Source organism: Atta colombica, unplaced genomic scaffold (genome assembly GCF_001594045.1).
Source record: "Atta colombica isolate Treedump-2 unplaced genomic scaffold, Acol1.0 scaffold142, whole genome shotgun sequence".
Lineage (NCBI taxonomy): Eukaryota > Metazoa > Arthropoda > Insecta > Hymenoptera > Formicidae > Atta > Atta colombica.
Window position 1 is genome coordinate 999,329 of NW_017259231.1, and position 12,501 is coordinate 1,011,829.

Below are 12,501 nucleotides of genomic sequence, written 5' to 3' on the forward strand. Positions count from 1 at the left end.
AAACTTCGCATAATAGAAAATGAATTGCTGAATCTGACGGTATCCAACCACCAACAGTCGGACAACCGGTAGCAGCCGATCTTCGACCAACCGCCGTCGCGACGTCGTCGATGATCACTCAGACCTCTTTTTTCCGTCCCTTGGCAAACATTTGAACGCGAGATGGCACGACGCCACCGTCACGGGGGTGCTATTCTATCCTATCCTCTTGCCTGTTTCCGCGAACGATGCAATATCACCCACCATCCAACCCGCGTCGCGTCAATACTTTCCCGTTCACAAGCATTTACGTTCCCTGTTCCATTTAAGTCTCATTACGTCACCCATTGACTTATTAACTCGCATTTTTGGGCGTTAACTCGCTGCGGGATAACTCGCTTGCATGAATGAAACGATAATCACAGCAAAATGAGTACATTTGCATTAACAAAGAAGATCTTGATATCAATCTTACTGATAAATTCTCTGACTTCTCTGTTAACATTAATGTTCGTTTCTACTGAAGTAGATTAACTTTAATCTTAGTTCAATTTATTACTCTTTATCTTTTTCTAATTTTTATAAGTAAACATAGACAAAACATTTATGCCAATCAGATCAACTTTAATTTTGATTTACTTTATAAGAATTCTTAAAATTAAAAAAATTTAAAAAAAAATAAAAAGTAAGTTGAATCATTGAAGTTAAATCTATGTTAATGAAAATGGATATAAATAATTTTCTTGCTTATGTTTTTGCAAAATCGCAATTAATCCATCTCCTACGTGAGAATTTACTATTTCGATAAATAATATTATTCGGCAAATTTGTTATTGTGCAAGAAAATTTCTTAAGATTTTATAAACATTATCAATCATAAACGTATAAACGTACATACATATCAACATAAATTGTAATTTTTTACTTGTAGAAAAATCAGATATAAAATTTTTATCTGTCGTCGAAACTACAGAATTTTATATGTATAATGTAGAGAGAGAATTTCTTTCTCTTTCTCACGTGCTGTATGCAAGATTATATTTGAGGGGACATGCTTCATTTAACTTTCTATTCTTCTGTAAATCCAGAGTGAGACACAATGCGTTCCTCTCGCGTTGCGCACAGAGCAGTTATTTGCATGTATTGTTTAGGATAGGGAATAGACGCAAATGGAAGGTGATCGAAAAGCATTCAGATAATTGCATAAATGGACAACACTATTGTACAAATTTAAAGTTTATTAACGCGAAAGCGCTTTCGCAGTCGGTTTTTATTGAAACAAATATATTAAATATTTTTTGCGCTTTTTCGACAATATGGTGGAAGCTGCATGAAATCAATGATTATATTGCACGGTATTTTACATTTTGCCTTTTTAAGAACAATAACAAATACTATTACAATGTGGTATATGGTATTTTATCTCGTTTTTCGACAGCACATACACGTGGATGTGTTTTAGTTGGGAGAATGATTAAAATTCTCGTGTACGGTGTATACATAATCGCGCCGCGAAGTTATCCCACAAGAGAAATATTGTTCTAAAGTTATCCGGTAATAACATTAATTATTTGCTATCCTAACAACACGGATTTCGGATATTTTTGCATTAATAATAAATGCGCCGGTATCACGAGCAATTTTCGTCATGTAATTTACGTATCGAATAACAATGCGGTTACAATATAGTACTCATAATTGTTAATTTAATGCAACTGACAGATTCAATATTCTGTATTTATATATAGAACATTTATACATTTGCTATTCTTTGTTGCTTACGATATTAAAGAAAGAATACAACAGCTTCGGTAACGTCGCTCTATAATTGTAAGTCTTCGCACTTTACGTTGCGTCTGTTATTATTCGAGAGCTACGCCCACATCGCGCATTCCTATGAGATGACATATTGCCTCAATCAATAGCCATGATTACTGTCCTTGTAATCACCTTTTCTGCCTTGTTGCATTTCAATCGTCGGCACACGCGAATAACATCGAAGAAATTCTTCGATTTCCAATCTGCAAAGCCGTGCTCGCACTAATCGACTCTTTCAGTGTCTGCCACGTCCGTTCCCACACCGAACCAATAATCGAAGATCGTGGGCGAAGATCCAGAGTACGAACGATGCAACATATCTCGTTATCCCGTCCGCAAGCCCTCCCTTTCTCTTTCTGCGTTTAATATTCGCGATACGCTTTAATCGTTCATCAATCGCCCGAAACCGGTCACCCCAATAAAACGAACAAGACCAGAAACGGATGCCCCTTCGAAGCATGAAGCTTAATAATTTTTGATGTTCAATAAGACAGCAAGAGCCAGACATTTGTATATGTTATTGTAATAAAATTGATCATTTTATTTTTCCGATGAACGTGGCTGCAATGAAATCTATTAGAAGTTAACTGATTTTCTCCTAATTGAAAAAATTACAAAGGAAGAAATTAGTAGGAATATTACGCTGGAAGAAAGTTCAAGTTCGCTTGACAAAGTTAAATATACTTTGTCGCTTTTATCAACATTTCGGAAGAACTCAACAGAAATCATTAATTCCTAATATTATCTCGCAGGATTTTCCGGAGATATAGAATGTAGGCCTTCAGTTTCATTAATTTTTACGTAGAATATCCGCTCCTGGCCACCGGAGCTGGCAGAGAGATGAGGTGCGAGAACCCAAAGAAGAGCCTGACGGACCAGGCGGGTGGCGGCGCGTGAAAGAGAACGGATCTTCTTTCCCGACAGAATCCGCTGCAGCATCAGTGGAGTAGTGGGTGCTGTGATCGTCGAGGACCGGCTGTTGTCCCTACCTCTGTTCCCGCTCTCTCCTTACCCAGACTCGGACCCCTTTACTGCGCCAGCCTCGTCTCACTCAAACCTTCCTCCACCCTTGCTCCAAAATGCTCCTTACGCAAACCTCCCCGCCGCCGAAGGATCTCCCTTGCCCCACTCTCTTTCTCTCTTACCTTCCCCACTACTTCACATCCACCGTCGTCCACAGTGTCGGGAGTCATCGGCTGCCCCTCTATCCTCAGTCTGTCACCGACCGCGCAAGCGTGCGGTTCTTTCAAAGGAGTGTGACTAAGAACAGTTCTTGACAGTCCATGGAGATCGCGTCGCGTCGCGTGGATCTCTGCAAGGTCGGTGTGTGCCGATCGCGAGCTGATCGAATGGAAACAAAACAGTGATCCCGGACGTTGAATTACTCGTCGATCTCGTGCAGTCAGATAATAGATCGCGCGACTATAAAAGGGAAATTACCGAGGATCGCGTGAACCGGTCGCGTGTACCGACCATCGACAACCGCACCGCGGTCGCCTGAAAATTTCTCAGAACACATTTTCGTAATCCACGTCTCCGTTGACACTCGTCTGCACGATAGGACGTGGATTGACCGGCTCTTTCCTTCGGCGAAGTGACGTGACTGAGGGACTTCCGGTCTCCACGAGCGAGCGCGAGTGCTTCTCCGACGTTGCTGGACAACATCGTTGATAGGAGGATCTTCGGTGGTCGTTTTATCGATCGATCGAAACCCATAGCGGAATGAATTAGACCGACCCTCGTCACCTAACCGAAGGATCTGGTTCCGAAATTTTCGGAGCAAGCCCGCCTAGTCCCACGCTGTGCTCTGCTTTCAATTGGTCACGGACTGTCCCGCGCAAGTCACGAGACCAAACGGATTATTATTAATCTTCGTCATGACGAGAAAGAGAGCCGCACGGCTGCCCACAGTTACTCGTGACTCATAACAAAGTGACAAACGTGTATGTTCAATAGATTATGCATTAGGCAATTCTGGCAAGGCATTTCGATTTTTCAACGTCTACGTGAAGGGCAAATTCCGACTCAAAATGTGCCTACTGTGAACCGACGTTACGTCAGTTGACGTTGAACTTGAAGAGATCAAAAGTGGAACGCGCCGAATGCTTGTGCAATTTTATGCGTCGCCAAGTGTAGTGAATGAATGCGGTGCCGATTGAAACAGTTGTGTATCCTGTAAGAGAGAGAGAACGCCAACGATGCCTGTGACGATTGCCATCCGCGACAGACGGCAGTCAAACTGTGCGAATTCAAGAACAAGCACGTTTCTTACTTACCCTCGCGCATAGCGTGGTGCAAACGGAAGACAGGTGCCGAGGGATATTCCGTTTGCCTTCGTCTTTCACCTCGTCGTATATCAACAACTCTTGCGCCCGCGGCGAGGTTTAATTTGGGATACAGTGGGGTTTCGCGCGCTTTGTCGTACGCGGGCGTGCGCCATCCATCGACGTCGCGGGTTCTCTTTTGAAGTCCAAACCGGAAGAATCGTTTATACGAAGACGAATATAAGCTTCTCTCTCTCTCTCTCTCTCTCTCTCTCTCTCTCTCTCTCTCTCTCTCTTTCTCTTTCTCTCTCCCGGAGTGACTCGAGATCCAGACGACGACGTGTGAGTGTATGGTCGCGACGCCGCGATCGTTTACCCGACGCCGTCGACGCACAGCGTAGATCGCGACGAGGTCGCGGGTCGTCGCCCACGTCTCCATTTCATTCTCGTCGATGATAAAGAAAAGAGAACGCTCTCCTCCATGTACGATCCCACCGCATTGCTAGATCTAGTGCCGGGCGAGGGATTACTCAAGAGGCCGTCCATGGATTACAACGAGTATACGTATTGCTACGGCGGTGGTCGAGGTGGGTGGCATTTCTTTCCCCGGTGTTCCACGACGGTGCATGGCCACCGGGAATCAGCTCGCGCCCGCCGCGGAACAAACGTGATTTTCTATCGTTCGCGTCTCGATCGCCGCGATTCAATGCATTCTTTACACGACCCTCAAAACCGGCTTGAGCAAAGCATTGTTGGGAAAATATCGTTGAAAAGCCTGCGAGGTTGAAGTGTCGGCAAGAATTTAAAGCATCACTTCACTGCTAATTCTCATCGTGATACCGTGAAATTAATCGTATTAATTTTTTACATCTTACACGCATACCTTTCATGTTACAATCCGTATTATGCATCGTGTAACTACAAAATGTTATTTGAAATTTCCATGAAAAATTTTGATAATTTAATAATGGAACATTGTGTGTTATTGTATATTCTGATGTTGTAAAAGTACTGGTGTACAAATGTCTAGTCACTGGTTTCTCTAGATTCTGTAGAATCAAACGCGGGTGATCCTGACGCATGTAACGACGATATCGCTTCTGTTTCGTGCAAAATTTAAAAATGAAAGGTAGCTCTTCCATGAATATACGGGAGAATATAGCCAATCAATCAAAGAGAATCGGAGTGTAGTTAAATATTTAACAATGCGAAACGGAGTGGCGTTGATAGAGTGGTGTTCCCGATAACTCGGTTTCTCCATAGAAAAAACATAGTGACTAATATTTTTATTAAAATTGACGTTTATTTATTTTTATTTGTATCACGTCATCCCGTATTATTCCAAATTACGCAGCATTGTTTAACGTTGACGGCAATTTAAAAGATACGCAGCTGTATCTGCAGACATTTGCAGAAACAAATACCTCGAATCTTATGAAAATGTTACTTGCAATAACATTCATGAAAGAAAAAACGTGCTTGTACTTTAATGCCAGATAGTACCAAGTAGGTTTCTAGCAAATAATAATTAAGAATCCTCAAACCACGCGATTCAACTACTCGTGCCTGTCATGATAAGGCTTCTATTTTCGGCGCGAATCGATTGTCCCGAGGCAACGCTTCCCTGCCGCGATGGAAAAAAGCAGCAAGACGAAAACATCCTCGTAGAGATGGAGCAGAGGAGGGGGGGGGGGGTGTCACGCGACTGCATTATCACGCGGGCCCTATTTGTCAAGTCGACGTATCCAAGGCGTGACTCGGAGAAATTTTTTCGCGTGTAAAACTGCTTATAGCGTATGTAAATGCAATTTTCCATTATGCGCCTCTTAACATTCGACGACAAAAGTCCCGCATTTTAATGGAAAGAGGAAAACGTAGACAGTATCTTTTATGCAATATCGCGTAATCGGATTCACTTGTCATCGTGACATATTCGCCGCACGATGCGAAAAGGGATCGATTGGGGGTGAATCACGAAACGTTAATAGTAATTCCAATATTTATTTATTTAATGCACTAATTGCAAAGTTATATACACACACAGAAAAATATCACTCTCTTGCTATAAAAAAAGTAATTATTTAATTTACTTTCTTCCTTTTAAGTAATGATTATCTTTAACAAAGAATATTTTCTTGATAATAATCTTAAAATATACTTATTACAAATTTTAGATAAACTCATTATTATGTGCTCAAAACAATTTATTTTTTTTTTATATATTATATAGAATATTATAAAATTGATCGCAGAAGCGACTTTATAATAAACAAAATGAATTTGTTTTAATTTAATAATTTTGATTGAAGTATTAAACTCACTAGAAATTCAGAACATATTTTGAATAAATTTATTGAACTTTTCGTGATGAACTTAAGATAGATTTGTGAATATTTGAACTTTTGAAATATTTGAAACGAAAAATTATTACTTGTATAAAGAATGTATTTTTCTGTGTGTAACATTCCGTTCTAAATATGATTATACTTTCTATATAAAGAATGAAAATTTATCTAATATCATTTAAGTGTGTTAAGGTAATTGTCTAACTTAAAACTGATATTATGAAATGTCTTAGAACGTGGGAAAATTCCAGGCATCATACGTTGTCGGAAACAGGAACTTGTTTCATTTTGCCGAAGCACGATGCAGCCGTCGAGTGAAATTCTGTTTTAAACTCTATTACGCAAGCACGACATTTCCATTAAGATTTTCCGACGAAGCGAACGGAAAAACGGACATAATTATCGTTGCTGAAAAACGGGGCGCTACAGCGTCGCTTCTTGCTGCCGTACTGTCACTCGATACTTCGAATTTTTCTACGTGCAAAATAATCTTCTTTCACGAGACTATCAAATCAGAGACTTTGAATCAGAGAGTTCAAAGTGACAAATGATATCTTCCCATGGCTGGAATTTTATGACGTCGGCAATAACAATTATAATAAGTGATTTATTTTTGAGTTTGTCACGTGATGAGTCAATACAAACATTTATCAACGCATAATGCTTAATGCTTTTTTATATTGCACGGAAAAATCGATTTTGCTAAAGTATCTAAGAATTTAGCTAGCTACAGATTTGAAATAATTTTGTTGGATTAAAATAATTATGTAAGAAATTCAAACATGATGAATAATGTTGCAAAAAGTTTTGACTTCAACAATCAGTTTGAATGTTTTTATCTTATTATTTTAATAGTTCAATAAAATTATTTTTAAAGTATATTTAAATTTTCAGATATTTTAGCAAAATCTTTCTAAATGCTTTTCTCAAAAACACTACCTTAATACATAAAAATTCTTCCTTCTAAAAAATTTCTTGAATGGGATGTAGAAATTTAAAAAATAAAATGTTTTTCGATATCAATAACAATCATAGTGACAAAACTTAACTTCATTATTTTTCATATATATTTGTTCGAATGAAAGTTTGATTGACTAAAAGTGGCGGATTGGCCAGGCTCTGATTGTAGTATCTCTATTTCTCGCGATGAAAAGCTGCCATTTCGCGAAGATCCGCCGCGAAGTCGTTCCGACTTCGCGATAGTGTTCAAGCCGCGATAAAAACTCCATCCCCGGCGCGAATCGATCGCCCGCGGCCGCAACACTTTCACCGTGAGAGAGCGATGGGGACGGCGAGGGAGAGAGAGAGAGAGAGAGAGAGAGAGAGCTCAGGGAAAAGCTGCGGGAAGAACGACAACGCGCGCATGAAAAGACGAGGGGTTGGTGAGAGAGGGAGCGGATTGCATTACCACCACGCAGGAGCCGTATTTATCACTCTGACATTTCCAAATGTCGCGCGGTTTATCAGGTGGTTCCCCGGTGGAAACCTTAAGGTACCATGGCACGAACTCGCCGCCCACCGATGCGGCGGGCGCTTCACGTTCGTGAGAGCGTACGAGCTTCACATCAACTACGTCATTAAATTTACATAATAAGACGTCGCACGGTGGCCGAACGCCACGTCGTTTATTGGTTGTAGTAGCAGTAATGGTTGTAGTAGCCGCGATCATCGTTATCGTCCTTGTAGTCGTTGAAGCTGCTCTGGTACTCACGGCGCGCAGCTGCCGCGATCACCGATAATTATATGAAACGGGTTTAGTTAACGCTCTTTAACAGAGGGATCAGACGAAGAGCCGCAACAAAAATCTTCGATCGAACGTCTTTCATCGCACGCTGCATTTCATGATCTCACCAGGTGCAAGCACGAGGTAGAAATACAAAGTCAAAGACCCCTTTACCACGCTATTTAATTTGCTTATCGAAACGTTTCAGAAAACTCGTCTCTTTCACAAAAAAATATAAGGCTCTTTATTAGTTGCAATTAATAATATGACATCATTTTAAATTAATTGTACGATTTCTTTTATATTAATGAAAATTAAATTTTCCAGATAATTTTAAGATTAGTTTGATATCCTTTTATATTAAAGAAAATAAAATTTGCCAGATAATTTCAAGATTAAAACAGGAACATACAATTGACCATTCTTGGACGTTAAAATGATGACAAATAACGTCAGCTCGCTACCTGAGTAATAATATATATTTAAAAGCAAGCTAGTTACGTCTTATTAAATATCAAAAAGACTGCATCAAGAGATTTTTATCGGTTAGTGAACTGAAGAACGCTTTATTGGCTGCCTGGAAGAATTTATCCATGAAAAGAGCCATCGTTGATGTATTCCCGAAGCGCCTTAAAGCTTGTATCAAAGCTAAACATGACTATTATGAATGTTAATTATTTTTCTTAGTATTTAAATTATACTAAGATAATATACTAAGACTATATACTAAGATACTTATAACTAACACTCCCCAGTTATTGTATTTTTATAAATATACATTTTATAAATATACTAATGATTTGATAAATATAAAACTTTGACCAAACTTTTTTATGTACTTGAAAAGTATATAATATATAAATTATCTGGCAGATTCTTAAACAGATATTTATGATAAAGGAAATCTTTTTTGCGACCTTTTTTACTATTATTCCTATTCACAATGTTAATTCCTTCGCAAAAATATGTCATGATATTAACAGTGCGCAAATTTGTGAACCGTTTTTGATTTAAAAAAAAATTGCAATGATTTTGGAGAACGAACGAAATATGAACGTTGTCACAGGAGGAATTAATTAATTTTGAACAGGCCATCCTCCATGCCACGCGATTTGCACGTTAAATTCATGGCGGTCGCCATATCCGCTGTTGCCCTGCGCCCAACGAACGTGACCGATTTGCTCTGGGCGCGACGCATTAAAGTTATTCACTTTAACTATTTTCAAGTTTCGAGGCGGCCGCCGAAGTCTCTTCTTGGGTGTACCAGTCTGCGCTGCGTTCCTCTGAATGCACCGTAACGATCCCTCGAAACGCGGCCGACAGGGGCAGGAGCGCCGACAACCCCTACGGGTCCGCGTCGCTTCCGGTTTCCGGCGCGCCACGTGGATTTCGCGGTGTACATCACCGTACTGTCGCGAACTTTCGTAATGTCGACGGAAATAAAATAAGCTAAAATTCGCGATCGTTCGGGAAAGGAAGGGCGGTGGATTAACACGCGCGTGATTTCGAAGGAATCCGAATGAAAGACGAGTGCGTCACGATCCAACTGGCAGATGCAAGATACGTGCAGTATAGGGTTGATGAAAAAAAAAAATTTTCTTTTTTTAAAGAAATATAACATGTTTTTTTTTTAATATATTTTTATTATTTTAAACATGTTTTAAATAGTATTAAAAGAAACATTCTTAAAATATATTTTTTATCAGTTTTTATTCAGTATATCATTCAGTATATACTTCGCGTTATTATTTAATTTAATTCAAGTTTAGTTTATTATGTACTCTGTCTAACAGAAATATTGATTGAGACAGACAAGAAACGAATAGTTATACAATTGGTGAAGCACCAGCAGTGCTGCTTCTACAATACAGAAAAGGGAAATGACAAGAAGGTGACATCGCATCAATACATAAAAAACAAGATAACAAAAACAAATAAATAATAACAATATGTATAATTAAAAAAGTATAATTAAAAAAATAATAATATACATTATAATTAAAAAAAAATAATATACATTTATACATATTACATTTCGCAGTAACATAAGAAAAAATGATACATTTTGGTTGTCCAATTTTGCATTTTGTATACTAGAACTCAAAAGCGGAATTAATTTAGACAATAAAAGAATCACAGAAAGTATGATTCTTTATGGTGAACTATTTATATTTTTCTCTTACTCTGTACATATCTTTTTTTTATAATCTGATGTGCCGGGACAATTTTGAAAATTTAGAGAGTACATTCGCGCTTCGAAATTCATGTAAACGTCAGTCTCCGAAAGTGTGCTTTCAATACAAATCCAGCTGCGCTTTTAACGGATATGCAGATAGAGTGTATCCAAACAAATAAATTAATAACAATTCCCGCGAGCACGCGAACATTGCGGCGTTTTGTGCGCGCGGGAGGAGATGCACGTATAATAAACTCTCCGTTAATGGTGGGATTCTTCACGCGTCTAGCCGTAATATTATATTATAATCGCGTTGATCTTCCGACGTGTATTAAGTCGTTGAACACGATGTCCAGAATTACCGACGTACGAGAGCGAGAGCGAGAGAGAGAGAGAGAGAGAGAGAGAGAGAGAGAGAGGGAGGGAGGGAGGGAGGGAGGGAGGGAGATAGAAAGGGAGCCTTTGTAATAACCTTCCCGGAGCGAGCGCGCGCCTATTACCGCCTCGAGCGCTAAAATACCTATATGACGGGGCCGGCCTTCTTGAATTACGCGGCAGGCTGCTCCGTCGAGATTAACGTCTCGTAATAACAAGCGCGCGCGATGGTATAAGGTGGTGCACACGGGATTCCCCCCACGGAGGCTGTGGCAAAGGGAAGAAACGATCCAAGAGGCGACGCCATGGCGAGCTCTCTCGTCAACGCCAACGCCAACGGCAACGTCAACGCTTCGATTCCTCATTAAAGGCACGTGCGTGGTATATTATCGGTTGCCTCGTCTATTATGTCGCTCTGAGACGATCCGATTTGCCATCACGCAATCTAATTGCTGATACCAAGTTCACGCGGGATAAAGGCGTGTCTTTCGCCCCTCATGGCGAGATTTAAGGATCCCAGTGTAAGAACACGGGCAATTACTGTTTTCTTCGATCGATAAGGTTGATTTCGTCGAGATTGTCATTACGCACGATTGATGAAAAAAAAACGGCTCTCTCTCTTTTCTCTTTTTCTCTCCGACGCTTCATCAAATAAGACAATCGCAAACTTTGATACAGTCTCGCGAATTCGCAAGATTGAGTAATCTTGCGGCTTCGTTCTATCGCACGGTACGCGAACTTGAACTTTCATGACTCTAATACTATTTTATTGGGTTTAGAAGAATTGAAGTAAATAATATATCAGGCGATGCCATGCTTCTCGGATTAATGGAATTGTACTTGCATTTTGTGCATCCACAAAACGATTGTAATCTGAAAATACGTTTAAGCATTTTAACGAAATAATAGTGGTTGATTTATGCCGTTCGTTACAAGTATGTTGTATAACTGTACGTTCATTGAGGATTGATAAAATAATTACGAAAATTTTCGTTAGTTTTTTATTATCATTGAAAACTTGTTTCGCGCTTAGAAATATGTTACCAACCACTGGAAAATCCCAATTTATGAAAATGGAAAACTTCATGGAATTTATACGAGCTGAGCTGATATCTATTTTCTCAATTTATGAAAATGAAAAACTTTGTGGAATTCGTACGAGCCATCCTATCTATTTTTGGAGAAAAAAAAATATATAATTTTGCGTTCCATTCCGCAGGTTATACATTATTTTACAAAGTATACATCAAAGTAATAGACAGCAATTATTTACAAGATTAAAGTATATGTGCGCGATGTATTATATTAGTCACAATGTAATATATTTTCTAATTCTTAATTTCCCTCTTTCTAACATGTCGTATCGAGTTTGTTTGCTTACCCCGCATCTTGTTCCTTGGTATCGACGAAGCTGCCATTTTCCTCGAGTAGTCGAGGAAGTCATTTCGACCGAACCGTAAAACGCATCGTACCGTGCCACGGCCAAACTTTAATACATACGCCTCGGCGGATGCCGCACTCGAAATTGAGCAATCTTGCACCCCATGAAGCTATCCTGCATCGCAAACTTGCAACTTTGGTATTCCTAGAGTACCTCGGCCACTGGGCAACTAATTTAGTGGTTTCCTTGGTACGAGACGAACTCGACACTTTTGGTCGCGAAATTGGTATTCCATTGGTCTATGGGCCAATCATTATTTCTCAAGAAAAAAATTTTATCTTCCAATTTTATAAAAAAATTCTTTCTATTATAACTGTTTTAAAACGTGAATATATATATACATATATATATATATATATATATATATATATATATACGCT

The 12,501-nt window shown here is 39.3% G+C and overlaps 1 protein-coding gene across 2 annotated transcripts in view; it reads left to right on the forward strand.

Annotated features, from left to right (window-relative positions):
- Positions 1-4,542: 4,542 nt before the first annotated feature.
- The window catches only part of LOC108685017 (teneurin-m), a 48,799-nt gene continuing 40,840 nt past the window's right edge, over positions 4,543-12,501 (forward strand). For both annotated transcript variants that reach the window (XM_018189620.1, XM_018189621.1), the window contains exon 1: positions 4,543-4,648. In XM_018189620.1, the coding sequence (XP_018045109.1) occupies positions 4,543-4,648 (106 nt within the window). The remainder of the gene's footprint in view (positions 4,649-12,501) is intronic.